This window comes from Hylobates moloch, unplaced genomic scaffold (assembly GCF_009828535.3).
Source record: "Hylobates moloch isolate HMO894 unplaced genomic scaffold, HMol_V3 SCAFFOLD_6, whole genome shotgun sequence".
Taxonomy (NCBI): Eukaryota; Metazoa; Chordata; class Mammalia; order Primates; family Hylobatidae; genus Hylobates; species Hylobates moloch.
The window spans coordinates 80535004-80558294 of record NW_026652281.1 but is presented as its reverse complement, the minus strand read 5'-3'; the positions used below and the strand labels follow the sequence as shown (position 1 = coordinate 80558294).

At 55.8% G+C, this 23291-nt stretch overlaps 3 protein-coding genes across 6 annotated transcripts; 1 reads left to right on the top strand and 2 right to left on the bottom strand.

Moving 5' to 3' along the window:
- Positions 1–1994: 1994 nt before the first annotated feature.
- Positions 1995–11095, top strand: PPP4C (protein phosphatase 4 catalytic subunit). Of its 3 annotated transcripts, none has more exons than XM_032155817.2 (9): positions 1995–2086; positions 2308–2468; positions 7267–7318; positions 8185–8235; positions 8448–8549; positions 9100–9273; positions 9361–9487; positions 10384–10573; positions 10651–11095. In XM_032155817.2, the coding sequence occupies exons 2-9, from the start codon at positions 2371–2373 to the stop codon at positions 10778–10780; spliced, it is 924 nt and encodes a 307-aa protein (XP_032011708.1). In that variant the 5' UTR covers positions 1995–2086; positions 2308–2370; the 3' UTR covers positions 10781–11095. The 3 variants fall into 3 exon arrangements, with proteins under 3 accessions (XP_032011708.1, XP_032011709.1, XP_058296873.1); XM_032155818.2 differs by having other exon boundaries at positions 1995–2092; XM_058440890.1 differs by lacking the exon at positions 1995–2086 and having other exon boundaries at positions 2407–2468; positions 7208–7318.
- A 384-nt stretch (positions 11096–11479) lies between these two features.
- Positions 11480–17824, bottom strand: TBX6 (T-box transcription factor 6). The gene is made up of 9 exons (XM_032755729.1): positions 17772–17824; positions 16975–17140; positions 16657–16891; positions 14577–14844; positions 14327–14473; positions 14179–14249; positions 12449–12522; positions 12183–12366; positions 11480–12109 (listed from the first exon to the last, which is right to left on the bottom strand). Exons 2-9 carry the CDS (start codon positions 17090–17092, stop codon positions 11896–11898), a joined length of 1311 nt encoding a protein of 436 aa, XP_032611620.1. The 5' UTR covers positions 17093–17140; positions 17772–17824; the 3' UTR covers positions 11480–11895.
- Positions 17825–18217: 393 nt separating this feature from the next.
- On the bottom strand, positions 18218–22163 carry YPEL3 (yippee like 3). Of its 2 annotated transcripts, XM_032155857.2 has the most exons (5): positions 22034–22163; positions 21189–21371; positions 21040–21083; positions 20723–20831; positions 18218–18698 (listed from the first exon to the last, which is right to left on the bottom strand). In XM_032155857.2, the coding sequence occupies exons 2-5, from the start codon at positions 21303–21305 to the stop codon at positions 18609–18611; spliced, it is 360 nt and encodes a 119-aa protein (XP_032011748.1). In that variant the 5' UTR covers positions 21306–21371; positions 22034–22163; the 3' UTR covers positions 18218–18608. The 2 variants fall into 2 exon arrangements, with proteins under 2 accessions (XP_032011748.1, XP_032011747.1); XM_032155856.2 differs by having other exon boundaries at positions 21189–22159.
- Positions 22164–23291: the final 1128 nt, after the last annotated feature.

Genomic DNA, 23291 nt, shown 5'->3' with positions numbered 1-23291 from the left:
GTTGCCCAGCCAGGTCTTGAACTCCTGGGCTTAAGTGATTCGCCTCGGCCTCCCAAAGTGCTGGGATTACATGCTTGAGCCACCACACCTGGCCCCGGATTCAAATTTCAGTGTAAATTCCCAATCCACTGTTACACAAGCAACGAACGAGTTATTTAACCTCTCTGAGCCAGTTTCCTCCTCTTAAAAAAGGCATAAAACTTTCACTCAGTAGAAAGCAACTAAGAAGCCAGGCACGGTGGCTCAAGCTGGTAATCCCGGCACTTTCGGAGGCCGAAGCGGGTGGATCACCTGAGGTCAGGAGTTGGAGACCAGCCTGACCAACATGGTGAAACCCCGTCTCTATTAAAAATGCAAAAATTAGCTGGGCGTGGTGACGGGTGCTTGTAATCCCAGCTACTCAGGAGGCTGAGGCAGAATTGCTTGAACCCAGGAGGCGAAGTTTGCGGTTTGCCAAAATTCCTCCACTGCACTCCAGCCTGGGCGACAAGAGCAAGGCTCTGTCTTAAAAAAATAAATAAATGAAAATACAAAAATTAGCCTGGCGTGGTGGCACACGCCTGTAATCCCAGCTACTTGGGAGGCTGAGGCGGGTGGATCACGAGGTCAGGAGATCAAGACCATCCTGGCTAACACGGTGAAACCCCGTCTCTACTAAAAAATACAATAAATTAGCCGGGCGTGGTGGTGGGCCCTTGTAGTCCCAGCTATTCAGGAGGCTGAGGCAAGAGAATGGCGTGAACCCAGGAGGCGGAGCTTGCAGTGAGCCGAGATCGCGCCACTGGACTCCAGCCTGGGTGACAGAGCAAGAGAGCGAGACTCTGTCTCAAAAGAAAAAAGGAAGCAACTAAGAAATGTCAAAGGTGCCATTTTGGAATCAGAGAAGTCATGCTGACTGAGGCACAGGCTTGGAGTGGGAAAAGTGGACTCCAATCTGTTAACTTCTGAAGTTGTCCACGGCAAATATTTCTCTGACGGCACAGGAAGAGATCTGAACTTGGCTTCCCTCATCCATTGAACAAGTATTAACAAGTATTTATATATGCCTACCGTGCCAGGCCTTATTCTAACCACTGGGGCTGCAATATTTAAAAAGACAAAGTTGGGTCCTCCAAGGACTGTGGTGGGGAAGGCTGACAAAACAAATAACAAAAATGTGTAACATTAAAAAAAAAGTGTAACGTTAAAAAAAAAGTGTAATAAAGTTACAAAGCTTAGCCCCAGCTTGGCTTGTTTCCCTAGCTGAAATGGGGGATGGCCGGGCGCAGTGGCTCACACCTGTAATCCCAGCACTTTGGGAAGCCCGAGGCGGGAGGATCGCTTGAGCCCAGGAGTTCGAGGTTACAGTGACCTATGACAGCCCCACCAACTCCAGCCTGAGCGATAGACAGAGACCCTGTCTCTAATTTAGAAAAAATAAAGTTTTGGCCGGGCGCGGTGGCTCACGCCTGTAATCCCAGCATTTTGGGAGGCCGAAGGGTGGGGTGGGGGGCCGCGGATCACCTGAGATAGGGAGTTCGAGACCAGCCTGACCAACATGGAGAAACCCCGACTCTATTAAAAATACAAAATTAGCCCAGCGTACTAGCGCATGCCTGTAATCCCAGCTACTCAGGAGGCTGAGGCAGGAGACTTGCTGGAACCCGGGAGGCGGAAGTTGCGGTGAGCCGAGATCGTGCCATTGCACCCCGGCCTGGGCAACAAGAGGAAAACTCCGTCTCAAAAAAAGAAAAGAAGAGAAAAGAAAGACAGTTGTTTAAACATTTTTATCAAATGAAATGGGAGGGGACTGGTCTAGGGTTTCTAACAGCCTCCACATCGCCCAGCGGCAGAGCCCACAAAACTGCCGCTGGCTGCCACCGGGTTCCTCCAGCTCCTTCCAGATCTCAGGCTGGGGAAGTGGTGCAGGGGTCGCTGCTAAAGAAGGAGAGGAGCGTGTATGACGCCACATCCGGCGCGCGACGGAACTGGCCTCCCTTTGCTTCCGCGGCGGGGCCGGAAGTAGGGGCGGCGGCGGCGGCGGCCCAAAGCGGAGTGAAGGAGGGAGGCAGGGAACCGGGGAGCCGGAACCGGAGTCGCAGCGGCGGTAATAGTGCGAGACTCCTCTAAGTCGCCGTCCTTAGCGCAGGACCGCGGGGTTCGACGGGCGTTAGCGGGGGTGCGGCCAGGCCGTGGGACGCCGGGGGGTCCTGGGGCCGATGTGAAGGGAGGCGGGGGTGGGGGAGCCGGGCCAGCTCTAGAATCCAGTTGTCCGCCCCGGCCCCGGACGGACTCTCTGATCCGCGGGCTCGTCTTGGCCTTTCCCAGGAGACCCCTGTGCGGTGCGGAGGGGGCGGCGGCCCCGACTCTGACCCGCGCCGGGGGTGGGCCATGGCGGAGATCAGCGACCTGGACCGGCAGATCGAGCAGCTGCGTCGCTGCGAGCTCATCAAGGAGAGCGAAGTCAAGGCCCTGTGCGCTAAGGCCAGGTGAGCCCGTTGGCCCTGGGGAAGGGAGGCCAAGCCGCCGCCCACGGGTTCTGGCCTGGGGCAAACCCAACTGAGAATTTTGGGCTTGCCTTGTTTTGGAAGCTTTCCCAGAGAGGAGCAGGATGGAGCTGCTGCCCTCGAGGAAAAGCTAGCCTGCTCGGGGAAGACAGAGCGGATAAAGACATTTAAAGTTTTATTAGACGATGTGTTTCCAGTGGAGTAAGAGTGTTACATAAAGTACTTAGGAAACTCAAGGAAACAAGTCCATCTGTCGGGGGACGGAAGCTTGTTGGAGGGGGGCCGAACTGTGGGACAGGCCTCGAATAAGGAGGTGGTAAAAGAGTCAGCCAAAAACCAAAGGTTTCAGACAGGAAAGTTAAAGACCCTGTGATTTATAAAAGTCTTCTAATTCCAACAACAACCCTTAAAGGTTGGTGGTATTGTACTCATTTTACAGGTGAGAACTTTCATGTTCAAAGTTGCCCACAAGTAAGGAATGGGGTCTGAAGCCAGCTCTTAGTGTCCTGTCCTTTTTCAGGCCATAATGCAAAAAGGTGGAGTTGGATCATTCACGTTCAGGGTGGGAGCCTGAGAAATCGTAGCAAGTAAGCCAGGGTAGAATTAAGCATGATAGGGAGGGAAGCCAGTTCAGAGTTATATGGGAAGTAGGATGATGTAGGGGTTAAGTTTCTAGGTTTTGCAGTGTGAGATAGCTCTAGGTTTGAATCCGAACTCTGCCGCTTTCTAGCTGTGTTAGTGATCTTAAGGTGTCTTTATTTGTAAAGCAGAATTAATAGTACTTAATAAGATGATTGTGAAGATTCAGTGAGTTGGTGCTTGAGATGAGGTTAGCACAGTGTCTTGGTACAGCATACATGCTTGATAATCACCAGGTATTCTATTTCTCTTGGAAGAGGGCAATAATGAGATGGGCTAAAGCCATCAGGGAGGGCTTTTGAGTGGAGGTAGGCCTTGAAGGATGAAGATAATTTGGCTAGCTGATGGAGGCAGGGCCAGTGAGGGAAGGGCATTCCAAGCAGGACGAATGTAACAGTGGAGGCCCTGAGATGCATGGGGAACAGTCAGGGGTTTAATTAATTACCTGCCTCCTCTGGGGAACTTTGTGATTGTGGCTTCTACCAGGCTGGAGAACTGTGGCAGAAGAGCCTGCAGAATTACCCTATGTTTATTGACCAGTAAACATTGGCCTTTACAGGGCCACTATTGGCCTGGCCCTGTACTGGCAAAAAACTTCCATCCATCTCTTCCCCCCAGCAATCCTGTGAGGTTGGAATCATTTGCTGCATTTTATCAAACAGGAAGCCATGACTCGTAGAGATCTGGTGACTTGACTGAGGTCACCCACCGAGGATGTGGTAGAGCTGGGTCCTGAATCTGTGGCCCTCAGGCTCTTTGCTTGGCCCTGCCTCACATAGACTCCCTGCAGCCAGACAGGGCCTGTGAGGGGATGATGAACAGGGTCGGCCTCTTTTTCGCCACCTGTCTGTGGCTTTTCTCTTTTGCTAGCTGACCAGACCAGCCCCATGGTATATTTAGTTGTCCTCTGTCCCTCAGTCCTGATTGGCATTTTTAGGAACTTAAACCTGTTTGTTGCCTGGCACTATTCTTTAACTCCGAAGTCGTATCTCCCTCACAGGCCCTGGATCAGTGTGGTGGTGATGGTAGACAAAGCTTGCATAGCATGCTGGAGTTTGCAGAATAGCAGGAAGTTATATATTCAGTCTCCATGGCTCCTCGCAACAGCCTAAGGAATAGGCAGGGTGGGCTGAGTACTTAGCCCCATTTCATAGCAGAGGAAACTGAGCCTCTGAGTAGATAATGTCTTGCCCAACATCACGCAGCTAGTCAGAGGAGAAGTTAGTTTTGCATCCAGGTCTTTGTCTGTGCTCCGTGGTCACTGAGAGCCAGGCAGAGGCATTTAGATTTTGAAGTGGGGTGTGAAGCAGCAGGGAGCTATGGAAGGCTGAGGGGTGGAGGGTCCTGCCCAGTTGAAATTGAGTGGAACTAGGAGGTACTAGGCCAAGGCCTGAGTTGGCCGCTGTTGTCCCAGGCTCAGTCTGAAGCAGGGCCAGCTCTGATACCTGGTTATGGCCTCCTGGGGACCCACCAGAGACCCAGGCTGAGGCTGGTAGTGTCAAGAGCACCAGCTTGCCTAGAGGGCACAGACATGCAGATGAAACCTGTGGAAGCACAGAGGTCTGCAGTGTCTGAGCTGAAATTGCTGCTACTAGAAATATTAGCACAGTAGAAGAGCTGAGCTTTTGAATCAGGTGGTCTTCAGTATGAATCTTTGCTTTGTCACCTAAAAGCAATATGACCCTCATCAAGTCACTTTCTGATTTTTTGAAATGATAATGACATGCAGTTGAGAGTCCGGGTATCCGGGCACAGGGCCTGCTGCACTGGTAGCCATTACTGCAGGCAGGTCATGATAGGGCTGGGGAAGTGCTGCAAGTGACAGAACTGGGGCTGGAATCTGGGCCTGATTTCCAGGCCACACTGGGGTTGTGCCGGCACTGAGGGGGGCTTTGCAGAGAGCACGGGCCCTGCATGTGACCTCCCTGGGCTTCAGGTTTTCACTCGGTCTGTGGAAGGGGCTGGCATAAATTCTCAGGAAATTGGGCTTCTAGGTTCCAATTTAGCCACTCTCCAGCTTGCTGACCTTGACCCTGCCGCTTTTCTGTAAGCTTCAGTTTCTTTTCTTTCTTTCTTTTTTTTTTTTTTTTTGAGACAGAGTTTCGCTGTTACTACCCAGGCTGGAGTGTGGTGGCCCGATCTTGGCTCACTGCAACCTCCACCTCCCAGGTTCAAGTGATTCTCCTACCTCAGCCTCCCAGGTAGCTGGGATTACACGCACGCGCCACCATACCCAGCTAATTTTTGTATTTTTAGTAGAGACGGGGTTTCACCATGTTGGCCAGGATGGTCTCAATCTCTTGACCTCATGATCCGCCCGCCTTGGCTTCCCAAAGTGCTGGGATTACAGGCGTGAGCCACCACGCCTGGCCTAGCTTCGGTTTCTTTACTGTTACGTGAGGCTGAAGAGAACCTCCCCAGTCTGTTGGAAAGGTCACTATGAGCAGTTGATGGGGAAGGATGCTCAGCACAAGAAGCAGTGCAGGTGGGAGAGTTCGGGTGCTGGTGTGGCCTCGGACTACCGCCAGTGCCACCTTCCGTTCCCAGAAAGCCAGGGCAGACCTCCTTCGTGCTGCCTCTGCCATACAGAGCAAGGGGCATAAGTGAATCCTCCTGTCCACTGAGCTCAGGAAACTCATTCTAAGGGAAGAGATTGGCAGAAAGAGAGGGGCCAGGCAAGTTGGGCCTCTCACATCAGAATATCTTGATAAAGAATCAGACCCCAGAGCCAGGCTTCCCTGGTTCGTATCCCACCTGTGTCACTGGCACCAAGCCAGCCTCCTTCTGTGCTTCAATTTCTTCATCTGTGTACCGGGAATTGTCATAGTACCTGCCTGCCAAGCTCTTAATAACATTCCTGGCACACAATACGAGCTCGAATGTTCACTGCTGCTATTACCAGACAAAATTTGGAAATATAGTGTTGCTTGAATTGGGTATCTATAGGCTGGGTGCAGTGGCTCACGCCTGTAATCCCAGCACTTTGGGAGGCAGAGGTGGGTAGATAACTTGAGGTCAGGAGTTCGAGACCAGCCTGGGCAACATAGTGAAATCTCGTCTCTACTAAAAATACAAAAATTAGCTGGGTGTAGTGGTACATGCCTGTAATCCCAGCTACTCGGGAGGTTGAGGCAGGAGAATTGCTTGAACCCAGGAAGTAGAGGTTTGCAGTGAGCAAAGATGGCGCCACTGCACTCCAGACAGGGCAGTGGAGCCAGACTCTGTCTAAAAAAAAAAAAAAAAAAAAAAATTGGGTGTCTTACCTGGCAAAGTGATTTCATTTTCTGCTCACTCAAGTAGAAGTAGACTGCACCGCAAGGAGAAATAAAAAATATTTAAGTCCTCATAGTCATAAAGAAATATTGAACACATGGCAAGAGCACCTCACTTTTTTTTTTTTTTTTTTGAGATTTAAGTCTTGCTCTGTCACCCAGGCTGGAGTGCAGTGGCATGATCTTAGCTCACTGCAACCCCCACCTCCCAGGTTCAAGCGATTTTCCTGCCTCAGCCTCCTAGTAGCTGGGATTACAGGCATGCGCCACCACGCATGGCTAATTTTTGTATTTTTAGTAGAGACCGGGTTTCACCATGTTGGTCAGACTGGCCTCGAACTCCTGACCTCGTGATCTGCCCGCCTTGGCCTCCCAAAGTACTGGGATTACAGGCGTGAGCCACCGCGCCTGGCCAAGAGCGCATCACTTTGAAGGCGCATCCACTGTGGGCCTGCCCTGGGCACCTACCCTTGTGTCTGGATAGGCCTGGGAGAAGGGCTCTGTGATTGGCCAAGAGTGACTTAAGCTCTGCTGTGGAGAGGATGGGGAGACCCGCCTCCCAGGAGTGAGTCCTGGATGCGGAAGAGGGAGCAGCAGGGGGAGTCAGGGCTGGAAAAGTCCCAGCCTGCTCAGAAGGCCTGGAACGCTGGGATAAGAGCTTGGACTTTGTCATTTTGGCAGCAGGGAGCCACGGAAGGGTGTTGCATGCTGGAGGGCTGTGGTCAGCCTGTTTTGGGGAGACTGTACGCTTCACTCCTGCCCCCTGGAGCTTCCAGGACCGCCTCATATCCTCCCCTCCCCCCAAAAAAGGTCAGGAATTGGGCTGGGCTGGCCTGGCTGTGGTGACCCTGGTCTTCTCCTGTCTCCAGAGAGATCTTGGTAGAGGAGAGCAACGTTCAGAGGGTGGACTCGCCAGTCACAGTGAGTACCTGCTGTCCCTGCAGAGCCAGGCCTGGTCTTTCAGGCACATGGACTTTCCTCTTTAGGGCTCTATAAGCCCACCCCTAAGCCTCTTGTATCTGTCCTTTCCCTCATCTTCAACAGAGCACTGCTAAAAGAAGTGGGGGTTGCTGTGCATGTTGGCTCACACCTGTGATCCCAGAATTTTGGGAGGGCAAGGTGGGCACATCACTTGAGGTTAGGGGTTCGAGACCAGCCTGGCCAACGTGGTGAAACCCCGTGTCTACTAAAAATACAAAAATTAGCCACGCATGGTGGCACGTGCCTGTAATCCCAGCTACTTGGGAGGCTGAGGCAGGAGAATCGCTTGAACCCCAGAGGTGGAGATTGCAGTGAGCCGAGATCGGGCCACTGCACTCCAGCCTGGGTGACAGAGGGAGACTCTGTCTCAAAAAAAAAAAAAAAAAAAAAAGAAAGAAAGAAAAGAAAGAGGGGTTGCGGGAAGGGACTTTGGATTTGTTAGTGGAGATTCTTGGCCAGGGCAGAAGGACTCCTATTTGGCAAGTGATTCTGCTCACATGTCTCCAGGGCTCTGTGTTAGTAACTTGATTCTGGGTACTTTGTGGAGAGTAGAGAGGAGGGGGCCGGGTCATCTACCTGGAAGGACTTAGTTCTAGCTCTTGCCTACAGAATAGTTGGTACTCAGCGTAGGACAGTGGGTATGGTTCCAGACCAGACTGACTTGGGGTGGGAGAGGAGAATTTTGGTCCTAGGAAGTAGAGGTGCAGCCAAGAGTGATAAAGCTCACTAAAGCAGCGGGTGTTTGGAGGGTAGCCCCTGGCAACTCCTACTGCCTGAGTTCGAACCCCACTCTTCCTGCTCCCCAGGTGTGCGGCGACATCCATGGACAATTCTATGACCTCAAAGAGCTGTTCAGAGTAAGAGTGTGGCCAACACTGTGAAATGTAACGGGGGGGATGACTGGAAGACCCCTTTAATCGAGGGTGGGAGCCTTAATTTGGGGCGTGGAGTGGGGGCAAGGGGCCCCAAGTTAGATGGGCGGTTGTGGAAGAAGGGCCTCCGCTAGACAGAAACAGGTAGGGGGTAGGGGACCGTTTAGTACAGGGCAAAACTTTCTACTTCTCCACAGGTAGGTGGCGACGTCCCTGAGACCAACTACCTCTTCATGGGGGACTTTGTGGACCGTGGCTTCTACAGCGTCGAAACGTTCCTCCTGCTGCTGGCACTTAAGGTGGCAGTCCCCGGCTTCTGCACCCCCAACCTGGGCCACCTCGGGCCGGGCCTGTCTTAGTGCATTCCGCCTTCATCTCCTACTGTGACCAGCCCCACCTTGGAGCTGTGTCACTGGTGATGGACCGATTCTGCTTTTGGGGGTGGTCAGAGACTTGATGGGGGGTGAGGCCAGCGGGGCAGCATTCTGGGAGGGGCAGAGGCTCACTGTTGTGAATGTGGCAGGTCATTGATGCCACTGGTGGGAGAGGCAGTGTGGGGCCAGATGACAAAGGGCCTGGGTGCTTTGCTAGGGACCTGGTCTGTGTCTGGCAGGTGAAAGAAGAGCCATTAGGTCCATAGTTTATGTGGATGGGTCAGGTTTACATTCTCTGGAGGGGTCCTGTGAGCCTGGGAGGTGGCTGATGCCACACGATTCAGGCGAGAGGTGCCAGGAGTTTGCTGGGCAGTGGTTGTGAGGATGGCATGAGGCTGGTGGGCATGAGGAGGTCAGAGAGGGATGTGTGAAGAGACCGTCTAGGCGCCAGCCCTGGCTTGGTGGCCACCCCCAGGTTCGCTATCCTGACCGCATCACACTGATCCGGGGCAACCATGAGAGTCGCCAGATCACGCAGGTCTACGGCTTCTACGATGAGTGCCTGCGCAAGTACGGCTCGGTGACTGTGTGGCGCTACTGCACCGAGATCTTCGACTACCTCAGCCTGTCAGCCATCATCGATGGCAAGGTAGGCCAGCCCAGGGCTCCATGGGACGGGGAGAGGAGGGGGGCTCCAGGCCTCAGCCCCGCCCTGTTTCCTTTCTCTCCCCCGTAGATCTTCTGTGTGCACGGGGGCCTCTCCCCCTCCATCCAGACCCTGGATCAGATTCGGACAATCGACCGAAAGCAAGAGGTGCCTCATGATGGGCCTATGTGTGACCTCCTCTGGTCTGACCCAGAAGGTGAGGGCATGTGGGCAGGGGCAGGCAGGGACAGCCAGGAGGGGTTGGGAAAGAGAGGGAGCAGGGCTGGTCTTCATTGGCACCCATCCTCCACCTGCCAAATGGCTGGAACCCTGTAGGAGGAGCAGGGAGGCCTGCATGGCAGATGCTTTGAGCACACAGTGGCTTGGGGCATGGCCCAGAGGGCTGTGGAGGACAACCAAGTCATTGCTTCCTGAAGTGAAGGGGCCTTAGAACATGACAGCAGCTTCTTCAGAGGTCAGAACCCCAGAATGGTAGCCCCCTGAGACCCCTCATTTTGTGGGTTCTCCACTAGTGTAGAGCAGAGCTGAGATTTAAAGTCAGGTCTTCTGAGGACCAGCCAGAGTTCCTGTTGTCACATACACACACAGGCACACATGCACAGGCAGCCTCTGCTCCAGCACGTGCACACACACACACACACACACACACACACACACACAGCCTCTGCTCCATCATAGCCACACACACGCACATGAGGCCTCTGCTCCATCATAGCCACACACATACAGACACACACATGCAGCCACTGCGCCACAGCCACTCCGGACCTCCCTGTGACAACACAGGGTGCCCTTCTGTCTCTAGGAGTGCCCCTGTCACTCCTGTGTGCTGTTTGGACAGGGATTGTATGATCACTGTGATTATGAGGGGGCCCCAGCCATTGGGCATTCTTTCTCCTCTGGAGCTTATCTGCCCCTACATTTGCTGTCCTGGTCCCCACCATCCCACAGACCATATTCAGGCCCCATGCTGTGGTCCCATGGGCCTCTGGCGGACTTGAGGAGGGGCCAGGCTGCTCACCCTCAAGGGGCAGCACTGGCAGCCAGAGAAGCCTGAGGACATCCCTCTCCATCCCTGCCTTTCCCCATCAGACACCACAGGCTGGGGCGTGAGCCCCCGAGGGGCTGGCTACCTATTTGGCAGTGATGTGGTGGCCCAGTTCAACGCAGCCAATGACATTGACATGATCTGCCGTGCCCACCAACTGGTGATGGAAGGTTACAAGTGGCACTTCAATGAGACTGTGCTCACTGTGTGGTCAGCACCCAACTACTGCTACCGGTGAGCTGGCAGGGCCGGGCTGGGAGGGGCGGGCATCTGAGCCGAGCTGCTCCTGACCCTGCTGCCCCGCCTTCCAGCTGTGGGAATGTGGCAGCCATCTTGGAGCTGGACGAGCATCTCCAGAAAGATTTCATCATCTTTGAGGCTGCTCCCCAAGAGACACGGGGCATCCCCTCCAAGAAGCCCGTGGCCGACTACTTCCTGTGACCCCCCAGCCCCTGCCCCCTCCAGCCCTTCTGGCCCTCGGACCACTGTGACTGCCTTCTTCCTCAGACGGAGGCTGGGCATGGGGGGGCTGTCCTGGCTCTGCTGTCCCCCAAGAGGGTGCTTCGAGGGTGAGGACTTCTCTGGAGAGGCCTGGAGACCTAGCTCCATGTTCCTCCTCTCCTCTCTCCCCACTTGAACCATGAAGTTTCCAATAATTTTTTTTTCTTTTTTTCCTTCTTTTTTCTGTTTGTTTTTAGATAAAAATTTTGAGAAAAAAATGAAAAAAAAAATTCTAATAAAAGAAGAAAAATGGTCTTTGGGTTTGTGCCAGACTTGGTTGGAAATGCACAGGGTTGCTGGCCTGAGACCTGGGGTGGACGTCAGGGCCTTGACTGCCTCAGGGCCCCGACCTGCCAGGAGGGCCAGTCAGCTTGCCCAGGGCCTCCAGGGGCCGCTGTCCGCTGGCTTCCCCAGCGCTAGGGAGAGGGCTCTGTTCTCATGGCAGCCTTATCTTATTAACAGCTAGCATCACAAGATTCTGATTTCTCCATTTTCCTGAAGAGGAGATGGGCCTAGAGAGCCGGTGGATTTTGTGCTAGGTCAGGCAGCTGGAAACACAGGTCTAGATCTGGGCCTGGGTCTCTTAGCAAAGCCTTTGCTCACCCAGCCCCGCCCAGGGCCAAACGCAGGAGCCCAATGTTTCCTGAGCATGGATGGCTTTTGGGTTTTATTAACAAAAATACTCTGGTGTGTGGCCTGCACCAGTGGTTTGGGGGGGGTGGGGATTGAGCCTCCCCCAGAGCCCACGGGGAGGCCCGGTAGGTGGGGATGCTGGTCTGTGGCCCCATTTGGCCAGGCAGAGCCCCTTCCATTCACACGGAGGTGAGAGCCTGGAAGGGGAAGCCGGCCCCAGCTGGACTCCCAGCAGCCTTGGTTGGGCTTTGAAGCCAGAGAGGGGTGGGAGTGAAATCAAGGTGTGAAGTTGGGGTGGGGGCTGGGCAGGCCCAAGGCGGCCATTTGGTGTGGGGGATGGGGCCGGTGGAGGTGAGGGGGCTCCAGGGCTGGGGGAAGGGAACAGGAGGTTTGTGATGGAGGCAGAGGAGCCCAGCAGTGGCTCAGTACATGGGTTTGGAGCCCACATCCAGATAGCCCCCAGGCGTGGCATATGGTAGAGGGAAGGGGCCCCCTTGGAGAAAGTGTGGGGCAAAGGGTGCCGCCGGCGGAGCCGCTGGGTACCCGGAGCCCCCCGGCCCATGCGGCAGCTCCAGAAATGCAGCCGAGTAGGGGGCTGAGCGCCCGGAGTCTGGGGCCTCCGGGAAGCTGGGGCTCCTGACATGGAGAGAGGGATGTCAGAGCAGGGCAGAGGGACCCGCAGCCCCGCCTCGTCCCCTGTCCCACTCACCTGGTGGGAAGGTGACTGGGGGCCCCATGGAAAGCCGCAGGGTGCAGGAGGTAGGCCTCAGCACTGGGGCCACCACACGGAGGTGCCGGGGCAGCGGTGGCTTCCCCAGGGGCTGGGGCCTGTTCTGGATCTGATTCACGAATGTCTCCACCCAGGGTGGAGTCGCAGGGACCACCCGGTGTGTCTGGGGAGAGGGAAGGGAGATGTTGGGCTAGGGAGGATCGCTGTCTCAGGCCTGGCCCCATCGCCATCGGGACTACACTCACCTCCGCTCCCATAGGCCTCTGTGGCTGCTGGCTCTGGGCCCCGCAGTTTCCTCTTCACACGGGCGTCTCGCTCCCTGGGGAACAGTGGTGGTGATGATGATGATGGTGATGGCCATGGTGATGGTAACAGTACTTACCCGGTGCCAAGCATTTCACCCTCCCAAGGACCCTGTCAGGTAGGGGCCATCATTATACCCATTTTATAGATTGAAGGCCAGAAAATTAAATAACTAGAAAGTGGCAGAGCTGGAATTTTGTCCCTGCTCAAGCTTGTCCATGCTTTCCTACTGTGTTTAGTAACAATGGAAACTCCTTCCCAGTGGCAAGGCCAGGGCACGGTCTCACCTAGCTCATCTTTCTGCCCCATCTCCGCTCTCAGCCTCTGTCTGGAATCCTCTTCTGTCCCCTCTTCATGGGCTGAACTGATCCTTTTTCTTTTCATTTTTAAAATTTGAGATGGGGTCTTGCTATGTTGCCCAGGCTGCAGTGCAGTGGCACGGTCACAGCTCACTGCAGCCTCCAACTCCTGGGCTCAAGTGATCTTTCCATCTCAGCCTCCCAAAGTGCTGGGACTACAGGCATGAGCCACCAAACCTATCCTTGCCTCAGTGCAAGCGCAAGTTCCTCAAGGAAGTCCTCCTTGACCTCCGAGAGCACACACCCCTCCCTCATAACATCCGTCACAGTTCTGCTTTTGCATTTGATGGAGTGACTCCTTGGTTCATGTCTGTCACTTCTGACAAACTGGAAGCTCCTTGAGGGCAGGGGCCAGCTCTGAGGGGCTGCACTTGGAACAGTTCCCACGGCCTTACAGACCCTTTACTGTCCAACATAACCTGGCTTCCCCTCCCCTGCCTGACTCCTACTCTATTGCAGCCACGCCACAGGCACAGCCCCACCTGTGCCTTTGCACGTGCTGTTCCCACTCCCTAGTGTGCTTTGCCAGTTGCCCATCTGGCTCCCTCCCGTACTTCCTTCAGCTCTTTCTCAAGTTTCTTCCCACTGAGGACTTTCCAGGCCTCTTACCAATACCTCACCCCAGTCCTTCCTATCTTTTCCTGTTTTATTTCTCTTCTCCTTTTTTTCTTTTTTTCTTTTTTTTTTTTTTTGAGACAGAGTTTTCTTTTCTTTTTTTTTTTTTTGAGAGGGAATTTTGCTCTTGTTGCCTAGGCTGGAATGCAATGGCACGATCTCAACTCACTACAACCTCCGCCTCCTGGGTTCAAGAGATTCTCCTGCCTCAGCCTCCCAAGTAGTTGAGATTACAGGCGTGTTGCCACCATGCCTGGCTAATTTTTGTATTTTTAGTAGAGACAGGGTTTCACCATGTTGGCAGGCTGGTCTAAAACTCCTGGCCTCAGGTGCTCTGCCCGCCTCAGCCTCCCAGAGTGCTGGGATTACAGGCATGAGCCCACTGCACCCGGTCTCTCTTCTCTTTAGAGTGGCTTCCTAACAGATGACACTTTATTTATTTCTCTTGTCTGCTTGTCTACTCTCCCCCACTAGAAATCAGCTCCATGAGGGCCGGGGCTTTGGTTTGCTTTGTTTGATTTATCTCCAGTGCCTGGAACTGTCCCTGGCACATAGCAGGTACTATATATTTGCTGAGTCAGTGAATGAATGTTTTTACTTACCACTGCATTCCTCATGTCCAGCACGGTGCCTAGCACACAGTGAGTGACTAATAAACATTTGTTGAATACATGAGCAAATGAATGAACAACTCCCACCTCTTACAGTTTCTGCCGTTCTCCCGGAAGCCTTTGGCAAAGGGATTGGCTGCAATCTTCAGTTGTGTGATCTGGGGACACACATCCAGGGTCAAAGCAACTGTGGTCTGGGCAGGGGGCCACCACCCCCTCAAGCAGGGTCACTCACCCGTGGGTTCTGGTAGGCTGTCACGGAGATGAATGTGGTCTCAGGGAAGCGGAAGGAGGCCATGCCCCCCCAGTGCTGGCTGCAGAGCTGGGCTGCCCGAACTAGGTGTATGCGGGGTTGGTACTTGTGCATGGAGTGCAGGATCAGCTGGGAGGGAGGAAATGGGAGTGATGCCCTGCCCTGCGCCTCAGCCTTGGCCTCCCTTCTAGCACCCCCCAACCCTATCCTGGAGTGCCAGCCTGGGCCTCACGTGGCCGTGGGGGTCCAGCGTGCTGTTGGTGAGCTTGACACGATGGAAAGACACAGGCTGCCGCATCCAATGTGCACCAGTGGCAGGAGAGTCGGGGTGAATGTAGACACGGTCGGGCAGACGGGGCTCTGCCTTGCCGCTGGGCTCCCAGCGCCGGCCCTGCCAGCGGTAGCGAGCCCCATCCACCGGAACCACATCCAGAAGAAACAAGTAGCGGGCCTCGGGGTCCAGGCCAGTGACTGACACTCGGCAGGCAGGGAACATGCGCCTGTGCAAGGGAGGGGACAGGAGAGGCCTGGAGCTACCCACTGGCCAGGGGTGGGCCCAGCACCAGTAACGAGACATAGCAACAGGCTCCCCAGAGCTGTCAGAAAAACATCAAAGAAGGTGGAATTAGAAGGCAGAGGGCAGGCCGGAGGCTGTGGCTCACACCTCTAATCCCAATACTTTGGGAGGCCAAGGTGGGAGGATCTCTTGGGCCAGGAATTCAAGACCAGCCTGGGCAACATAGAAAGACCCCATCTCGCCAGGCGCGGTGGCTCACGCCTGTAATCCCAGCACTTTGGGAGGCCGAGGTGGGCGGATCACGAGGTCGAGAGATCGAGACCACCCTGGCCAACATGGTGAAACCCTGTCTCTACTAAAAATACAAAAAAAAATTAGCCGGGCATGGTGGCAGGCACCTGTAATCCCAGTTACTTGGGAGGCTGAGGCAGGAGAATCGCTTGAACCCGGGAGGCAGAGGTTGCGGTGAGCCGAGATCGTGCCATTGCACTCCAGCCTGGGCAAAAAGAGTGAAACTCAAAAAAATTAAAAAATTAGCCAGGCATGGTGGTGCACACTGATAGTCCCAGTAACTACAGAGGCTGAGGTGGGAGGGTCACTTGAGCCTGGGAGGTCAAGACTACAGTGAGCCACAATTGCACCATTGCACTCCAGCCTGGGCAACAGGGCGAGACACTGTCTCTGAAAAAGGAAAAAGGGCCGGGCGCAGTGGCTCATGCCTGTAATCTCAGCACTTTAGGAAGCTGAGTTGGAAGGATCATGAGGTCAGAAGTTTGAGACCAGCCTGGCCAATATGTTGAAACACCGTCTCTACTAAAAATACAAAAATTAGCCGGGTGTGGTGGTGTGTGCCTATAGTCCCAGCTAGTCGGGAGGCTGAGGCAGGAGGATCGCTTGAATCCAGGAAGCAGAGGTTGTGGTGAGCCGACAAGATCACGCCACTACACTCCAGCCTGGGCAACAGAGCGAGACTCCATCTCAAAAAAAAAAAAAGAACCCAGAGGGCAGAATCTTAGAGCTGGAAGGTTTTCTTGTCTCATTTTACATTTGGGGAAACAGGACAGACGGGTTAAGTGATCTGTCACACAGCAGGTTAGGAACAGAGCCATGACTCCTACCCCTCAAAGCCTATTTGCAGAAGCAGGGGTGACTAACTTTCTTGCTAGGAGCTTCCTGTCCCCACCCTCCTCTCCTCCCCTGATCTCCAGCACCAGAATCTGCAGCTCTTAGATGAATTTGCTTTAGAAAAAATATACCCTGCCTGCAGTAGGGCCAAGGACTTTCCATGCTAGGGCTTGAGCTCCTGCCCTAGATAAAGACCTCATCTAAAGCCAAACACTGACCATGTCCCTGCCTCTAGGGTGACCCTGGACCTAGTCATATACTGACTCCTATTCGAGCTGCATACTGATCCCCAATCCTGGCCAGATTTCCCTGATGCTGGTCAATGGGCTGGCCCTTGACCCCCTGTCCTTATCTGGATGCTGGTCTAAGCCACACACTAACCTATAACCCAGAGGGACTTCCTGACTGTGCCCCAGACTGACCCATGACCCTTGCCATAGATTGGTCCCTAAACTCAGCCACAGAATCCACAGACTGGCCCTTAACCCTTGTCACAGAATGACTCCTGATTCCAGCCACAGAGTAACCCCTGCCCCAGGCCATAGTCAGATTCTAAGCCTAGGCAGAGCTCTAGCCCCTCGGGAACCACCCAGCCCTAGCCCCCTCCCCAGGGACTCTGCCTTTCCCAAGAGACCCCCACCAGAAACACGGACCCTGGCCAGCCCCTCACCTCCCAGCTTTGGTGATGATCATTTCTGTTCCCACAGAGCTGAACTCCTTCCATAGCTCCCGGTTCTCCAGGCTCAGGCTGACCCCGGGGAGGGAATGGAGGGCCTCTGGAGCTGATGGGGCCGGCTCAGTGCCCATGGCAGGGGGCAGAAGGGGCAGAGGTGGGTGCGCGGCCAGGGTGCGGGGAGCAGCCTCCATCCCGGAGAGGAAGCAATCCAGTTTAGGGGTGTCCAGTTCTGGAAGCCGGGGAAGAATGAGGAGCCAGTCGAGGGCCACAGCCCCCCTATTCTCCTACCCAGGAGCTGGTCCCAGCGCTCACCGGGGTAGCGGTAGCCCTCTGCTAGGGCGGGTGGGAAGCTGGAGTCGGCCCCAGGTTGGGCGGGCCCCAGGCGGTAGCCGGCCCCCAGGGACGGGTACAATTCTCGTGGATGGTACATGTTGTAGTTCCGTCTGGCCTCAGGTCTCGCTGCTTAGAGCCCCCGGTGCTGCGAGATGCCCCCTTTATAGCTCACAGCTCAGCCCCTTCCAGATCCAGGATCACAGCCCCTCCCCTCTTTGGGGCCCTGGAGTTGGGCTGGGGTGGAGACCCCTGGGGCCTCGAAGGGGTCCCAGAGGGGGCCGGATACCTGGGTACGGTCCCCTCCTCCCCTCCCTCCCCACCCCGGGAGGCTTCATTAGCCTCGACCCCCTGCCCCCTCATTACATAATTAACTCCTCGGCTTGATTGATCCCCGGGGCTCGGACAGGGACACAGTTTGGCGCTTCCGGCCAGCTGGTCCCCGTTCCCACGGGGGGGAGCCCCGGCTAGGGATAAGCTGGGGGGCGGGGCCTGGAACCTGGACGGAGCCAAGAGTCCCGGGACACACCTTGGCGCCCCAGACCTTCTGGCAGGTGACCGCCCTCCGCCCCCCTTCACTTGGAGGCCGGGCCCTGGAGGGAAGCAGCATGACCAGAGGGAAAGTGCAGGCTGGAGGGACGCAGCCTGAGCTGATTTCACAGGGCACTCGGGGCCGCGAGGAGGCCGCAGCCCAGTCCCGGGCACCGTAGTCCTCTCTGGTCCCCATGCTAAAAAAGCCTCCACCCTGAGCCAATCCTCCAAACTTCGGAGGCGCTCACAGTCCGACAGCTTCTGACGCCTCGCGCCAGGGTTTCCCGAAAGGTCCCGCGCTGGGGAACCCTCGGAACTACACTTCCCGGCAGGCCCAGCGCTGAGGCGCGCCCGAAGGAGCCGGACGGACCACGCGGGGGCCGCTGGAAGTTGTAGTCCGGCCGCGAAGGGGCTGCGAGGCCGGCGGCGCGGTTGCCTCCCTGGGGCGCTGCCCCTAGGCGGCGGCCAAACGCTGCAGATGAGCAGACGCAAATGAGCCGAGGTCACGGCGTAGGCAGCCAGAGTGGGCTCAGGACGTCCGCCGGCAGTGAAACCGTCCCGGTTCCTGGAGACCCAGCATGGACGGCTGTGCCTACCCCATGCCCTGCTGGGGCTCAGAACCGCACAGGTCTATAGGGGCAGAAATCTCCGCTTGAGCTCCCCCTTCCCAGATTAGACGCGAGCCTGGGCTGTCTCCACTCCATTGTTTTATTATGTACAAACGCTACAGAACGAGGGGGACAGACACGCGTGGGGTAAGAAGGGCCTGGTAGGAGGAGTTCACAGAGCAGACGGTGCACTGGGGCCAGGAGAGCAGAACACAGGCCATAACTATAGGGCAGGTGGGGCAGGAACGGGTTAAAAATGAGATCCAAGCCAGCCAGATCGCAGGAGGTGCGGGGGCGTCGTCCCCCTTCTGTTCTCCCCCCAAGGTCACAGTGCATGCAATAAAATATATATACAGGAGCTGGATCCGTCCTCTGCAGGGGCCCTAAGGGTCCAGAGCTCCCTTCGGGCGGAGGGAAGCCGGTGGCGCTCCCTGGCGGCCAGGCCGGTCTGGAGCCACATGCGTCGGGGATCGGGGGTCAGTCCCAGCCGTTGTCTTTGATCATGTGGTTGAGTTCAATGATGTACTTCCCCTCTTTGTACTTCTGGCTGCTCTCAAAGGCCTGTTCCTGAAAGGAGGGGCGGGACCGTCATCCCCGGAGCAACAGTCTCACCACAAGGCACAGGGGTTGGGGAGTGGACATGAGTGGCCCCATTTTACATATGAGGAAACTGTGGCCCAGAGGGGCAGGGCCGTGTTTCTCACAAACACAGAGTAGAATAGAACTCCCTGACTCCAAGGTACTTTTTTAAGTACTAATGATGGCTCCAACAGAGAAGATAGGGAAGTGGCTAAAAGATTTCACAGTTCAGGGTTTGCAAACTGGTAGCTTCATGGCCATTTTGGCCTGCAACGTGTATTATGTTTGGACAGCAGAGAGTTTAATAAAAATAACTTTAAAGTATTAAAATATAAGTAGGCCATGCTCACTCCAGTTTGCCCAGCCTGCCCCCAACTCCCAACCCTGCCAATCTATGCTACCCTTTACACATCTACAGTATCTGCTTGGCCTTGCAGGCACTTGAGGTTTTTTTTGTTTGTTTTGTTTTGAGAGGGAGTTTTGCTCTGTCGCCCAGGCTGGAAGTGCAACGGCGCGATACAAGCTCACTGCAACCTCCACTTCCCGGGTTCAAGTGATTCTCCTGCCTTAGCCTCCTGAGTAGCTGGGATTACAGGCGCCCACCACCACGCCGAGCTAATTTTTGTATTTTTAGTAGAGATGGGGTTTCACTATGTTAGTCAGGCTGTTCTCGAACTCCTGACCTCAGGTGATCCACCTGCCTCAGACTCCCAAAGTGCTGGGATTACAGGCATGTGGGTGCCACCACACCCAGCCTGGCACTTGAGTTTTTGACCTCTTGTCTAGGCCAGCTCTTTAATTATTATTATTTTTGAAACGGAGTCTCGCTCTGTCACCCAGGCTGGAGTGCAGTGGTGCAATCTCAGCTCACTGCAAGCTCTGCCTCCCGGGTTCACGCAATTCTCCTGCCTCAGCCTCACAAGTAGCTGGGACTACAGGCGCCTGCCACCACGCCCAGCTGATTTTATTTTTGTATTTTTAGTAGAGATGGGGTTTCACCGTGTTAGCCAGGATGGTCTCAATCTCCTGACCTTGTGATCCACCCGCCTCGGCCTCCCAAAGTGCTGGGATTATAGGCGTGAGCCACTGTGCCTGGCCGGCCAGCTCTTTATTTGATAGAAGTCCAGAGTGGCCAAGCCACCTGTCCAGAGACACACAGCTAATCTGTGGCAGGGTCAGCAGTGAGCTCAGGTCAGGGCTGGCTGGCTGGCTCTGCCTGGGGCATCCACCTCACAGAGGTACCACAGCTCCAAGCGACACCTGAAGAATCCTGTCCCTTGCAGTGTCCCAAGAGCATCTTCCTTTGCCACATCTAATCTGATCCTTGTAACAATCCTGAGTGCTAGGCAGTGGCTTTACCTTCCACTGAGAGATAAGGAAATAAGACTCAGGGTAGTGAAATCAAACCCTGGACAGCAGCAGTGGCAATGAGGGCTATGGAAAGGGAGGCTGGTGAACTCAAGCTCCATGTTGTTGCGGACTCTGGGGCAATTTTTCTGATACTCTGAATGACAATATAAGCTGGTGACCAAGGGTTTGGAGTGAAAAAAAAAAACCAACCAACCAACTCAGATTCTGGTCCCTATTCTGTTACTTACCAGTTGTGTGATCTTGGGCAAGTTACCTAACATCTCTGGGCCTCCCTGTCTTCTTCTATAGAGATAATAATAGCTTCTACCTACAGGATCACTGCAATGATTGAATGAGATAATAGACGCCAGACACACAACAGTGCAAGGCACATAAGCATTCCATAAATGGTGACTCTGATTATATCCTAACTCTCAAATGGGGATCCAAGTGCCTGGGAGAGAAGGGATGGGTTAAGAGAAAAGTTCTACAGCCCTTGCAAGGTGCAAGATAAAGAGAATGTGATCAGGGATGAAAAGACAATCTGACTTGTGTGAGCTAGGCCTATGCAATCTGAAAGGCTATAGGGTGACAGCTTGTCAGGAGGTGGTGTTGGAAGGTCAGGTCAAAGGCTAGCCTGGGGTCACAGGTGGCTGACTCACATATTTCCAGCCCAAAGTGGTCTTGCAGTTCTCGCAGTGGATGTCGGCGACAGCATGGAGGCCAGTCAGCAGTACCCGCTCCTCGGCTGGCCCGCAGCCCACGTTCACCCTGTGGGGACATGGGGCAGTCCCAGGGAGGGTCCTGCCATCACAGCCACCCACCCACCCCCAAGCACTGCATCTGTCCTCAGCATCCAAGAGATGACGCTCATAATTTCCTGCCTGCACCAGGTAACTCTGGAAGTCTCAGCAGGATGCCAGGGGTGACAGGTCACAACAGAGGTCAGGGAAAGCAAGAAGGGAGGCCAGATACTCACACAGAGTTGAAGAGGTAGGCACGCCCCTGACTGCCCTGGAAGGACTAAAGGGTGGGAGGGTGGGAAGAGAGGAGGGGGTCAGGGCTGCCGGTGGGGAGCTGCCAGGCAGCCCCTATAGGTTCCAGCCCCACTGTGGCCTTGTTGGTTACCTTGGAGATGAGGTCGTCGTGGTTGGCCAGGTGAGCGCGGCAGTGGGCACAGCTATACCTCCGGTGACAATCATCCAAGTAGGCCTGAAACGTCTTGGGCTTTGAAATCCGCACCATGGCGGGGGCCGGGGGCAGTGGCCCCACGCGGGGAGCGGCCCACGGGGAGCAGAGGGAGCCCAGTGCCTGCCGGGGAGGGAGTAGGTGGGCAGTCAGGACCTGGGCCACACACATGCGAGGCACTCCCAGAGCCATGGGGACTCGCTCTGTCACACTCGGCTGCTCTCTCCTTTCCCCAGAGCCAGCAGCCTCTCCGGGGACCAGAGGCGTCTCGGTTTTGACTCAGTGAGGAGGCCTCAGGTTGCATCAATGGGGAAACTGAGGCTCGGAGGAGCCCAGGGTGAGTCACCCGCCTGCTTCCGGCCTCACCCTTGCTGACCTGGCAGCTGAAGCTGGAGGAAGGGGCTTTGGAGGGGCTGGGCTGTCAGTTCCCAGTTTCGGGGGAGCATGGGCGGGTAGGCACTGGTTGGTCCTTGCGAACTCATCTGGAGAGCAGTGGGGTTCACTGGTGGTTTAGGGGGTTCATCGGGGAGAGGGTCCCCCACCTGGAGGAGGCAGGAGGCCTCGCCGTGAAGGTGGAGGGTCACCTAGGAGGGGAGGGGCTCTCACCTGCGGGCGCCGAGGCCTCCTCTACGCTTAGGGGCTCTTACCTGCATCGCGGAGCCTTACCTGGACCCCGGGGCTCACCTGGGGCGCGGGGGTGGGGGCGGACGCCGGGGGAGGGGGCAGTCCTCGCGGGCTGGGCGGGGGCGCGGGGCGACACGCAGCCCTGACGGCGCGGGCCTCACCTCGCCTGGGCGCGCGGGGCCCGGTCCGCCGGGGTGGGCTGGCCTGGGAGTGGGGGGCGCTCCTGGCGGGCGCCGTCCCCCCCGGCCCGGGTTCGCAGGCGCCTGGACTTGTTTACACCGAGCCCAGCTGCTGCCGCCTCTGCGGCGGGAGGGGGAGGGGACCCGCCTCCTGTCCCGGCGGCCGCCGTGGCCAATGGGCGCTCCGCATGCAAATGAGGGGGCGCGTCACACGGCGGCCGGCGCAGGCCCCGACCGCCCCTCCCCCGCCGCCCGCTCCCGCCGGCCCGGAAATGCGGCTGCGGCCAGCGCGCCCCCGGCCTGCTCGCATTCCTGCTTGCGGCCCGCGCAGGGGCGGGGTCGGAGGGTCTAGGCCCGGAGCGGAGCGAGGAAGCGGGTGGCGCTGGGACGCATGCCCGGGGGAGATGAGTATAATGACCTGCGTTTGTCCGCCGCCCGTGCCCCGCTCAATCCCCGCATCAATCCCGTGAGGCCGTTTCTCCCGTTGGCTCCACTGTACCGGGGGCTGAGACCCAGGGAGGTCTTGCGGCTCCCCAGGTTATCCAGCTAGTAAGAGGCGAAGCTGGAATTCTCACTGTGGGCCCATTCCATGGCTTTTGCCAGAGCGCCAGGGACACACTCAGTTCACTTCTTATCAGGGAAGACCCAAAGGTGCGCATCCCTGGCAGGCCCCTGGCAGCCAGGGCGTCGGACCAGGCAATTCCTACTGCCCAGCATCACCTCCTGCAGGCCTCTCAGATGCCTCTGTTGGGACAGCTAAGTTCCTCTTCAAAGACTCAACTTCCTGGTCATAAGCTGTAAGCAGATTCTACCCCCGCTTTTTCTTCTTTTTCGTACGTCTACCCTATTTGGGAAAGTTTAAACCTTAGCCAATTGGGATCAGCTCAGATTGTGCGGTCCAACCCCCCAGCCAATGGGGAAAGGACACAGAAACAGGAACTGCGTTAGGGTTAAAACCCGCTTCTCTGCTTTGTTTGTGGGTGCTCTTGTGATTACAACCAGCGCAAGCAGCACCCTTCTGCAGAAGTAAAGATGCCTTGCTGGGAAGTCTTCTGTCTCAGTGCTGGTTTTTCTTGACTACACTAAGCACTTGTTTTCAACAAATTTGGGGGTCTTCCGGGATCCCATTCTCCTTTGGGAGGGGTAGCGATTACTTTTCCTTGTCAGACACGTCCCACTACCTTGTTGCGGTGGCCCAAGGAGCAGAGGATCGGGTCCGCCCGAAGTGAGGAATAAATCC